Source organism: Arachis hypogaea, chromosome 5 (assembly GCF_003086295.3).
Source record: "Arachis hypogaea cultivar Tifrunner chromosome 5, arahy.Tifrunner.gnm2.J5K5, whole genome shotgun sequence".
Lineage (NCBI taxonomy): Eukaryota > Viridiplantae > Streptophyta > Magnoliopsida > Fabales > Fabaceae > Arachis > Arachis hypogaea.
In genome coordinates this window covers 113,074,737-113,076,165 of record NC_092040.1, presented here as the reverse complement: position 1 = coordinate 113,076,165, position 1,429 = coordinate 113,074,737, and the positions used below count along the sequence as shown (strand labels likewise).

At 40.4% G+C, this 1,429-nt stretch overlaps 1 protein-coding gene across 1 annotated transcript; it reads right to left on the bottom strand.

The window, feature by feature from the left end:
- Nucleotides 1–308: 308 nt before the first annotated feature.
- On the bottom strand, nt 309–746 carry LOC140173285 (putative pentatricopeptide repeat-containing protein At5g37570). The gene has a single exon (XM_072196132.1). The coding sequence runs from the start codon at nt 744–746 to the stop codon at nt 309–311; it is 438 nt and encodes a 145-aa protein (XP_072052233.1).
- Between the last annotated feature and the right edge of the window lie 683 nt (nt 747–1,429).

The following is a 1,429-nucleotide window of genomic DNA, read 5'->3' as shown; positions in this document are numbered from 1 at the left end:
TCATGATCGTGAAAGAAGCAACACTCTTTTTCGGCATAGCATCAAGCACTACCCTAACATTGCCCAAATTCCCCACCTTCACAAAATCCCATATCATCGCATTCCATGATGCCACATTCCTCTTAGGCATTTCATCAAACAACTTCTTTGTCTCCACCGTATCCCCGACCTTCACATAGCCAACCACCATAGCCGTCTATGAAACTATATTCTTCTCCGACATTCCATCAAACACCTTGCGAGCGTCACCAATCTTGCCACATTTCCCATACATATCAACCAAACAGGTTCCAACAAACATATCACCTTCAACCCCCACACCTCAACGCCGAGCCATGGAGCAATTTTCCTTCGCAGGATCTGCACATGCTTGAATAGGCCTTAATCACAGAAGAGTAAGTGTACCTATCGGGAAGAGACCCATGTGCCTTCATGCGAATAAAAGCAGAGAGGGCGTCGAAAAAGCAACTTCCTTTGGTATGGACTCTGATGAGGGAGTTCCAGAGAAAAAGGGAAGGGCCAAGGACGCGGTCGAAGATGGAGATGTAATATGAAGCAGTGGCGGCAAAGGAGGCGGAAAGGAAAATGAAGCGGGAGATGATGAGGTGATCTTGCTTTAGACCTCGTTGGGTGATGGAGGCGTAGACTTGGTAGAGGTGATGAAGGGTCTTGCAGGCTTTAAGAAGGGTGATAATGGCGGCAGTTGAACGCGGCGGAGAAAAAGAGTGTTGAAATATTGAATTCATCGAAAGAACGGGGTCGTTTTGGTCTTAAGAGACGAATTTGTCCACTAATAATTTATCCCAATCTATTTCAGCAAGTGTAACGGACACGTCATTTTCTACCCCTCCATGTCAGCTGGTTCCGTTGCCATTTTTTGTTCAAAATGAACGGAAGGGTATAATTGTCAGCCGTTTTAAAATGTGAGGAATCCAAATGTATTTTCCAATCTTAAAGAACAAAAATATCTTCATTTTAAAAGATCAGGAATCTATTTGTGTTTTACTCAAATAATTATATGAATCTCATGAACTATTATAAAAATTTACTTCACCAAATTATTATATTATATATGTTACGCATGAACCAATAGTGCGTGGTACCCTCATCCATTCTTGTTGGTATATGCTTTGATTCGATTCTTTGCCATATATGTTAAAATTCATGAAAATGAAATTGATGTATTAATTATTATTCTTGGCGTCATTCTCCCAACATCCTTTCATTTCGTCATTTCAAATATCGCCAATGGCGTCCATGCAGAGTATATATTATATTATCATTCAAAACGACAACGTCGTATCATTCACATTTTAGAATATCGAGGGATGGCCATATCCATCTTGCCAGTTAGGCATTTCTCTCTGATCAAACACCTCAATTTAGATCTTATTATGGTATGATATGATATGATGATATGGTGGTTGAA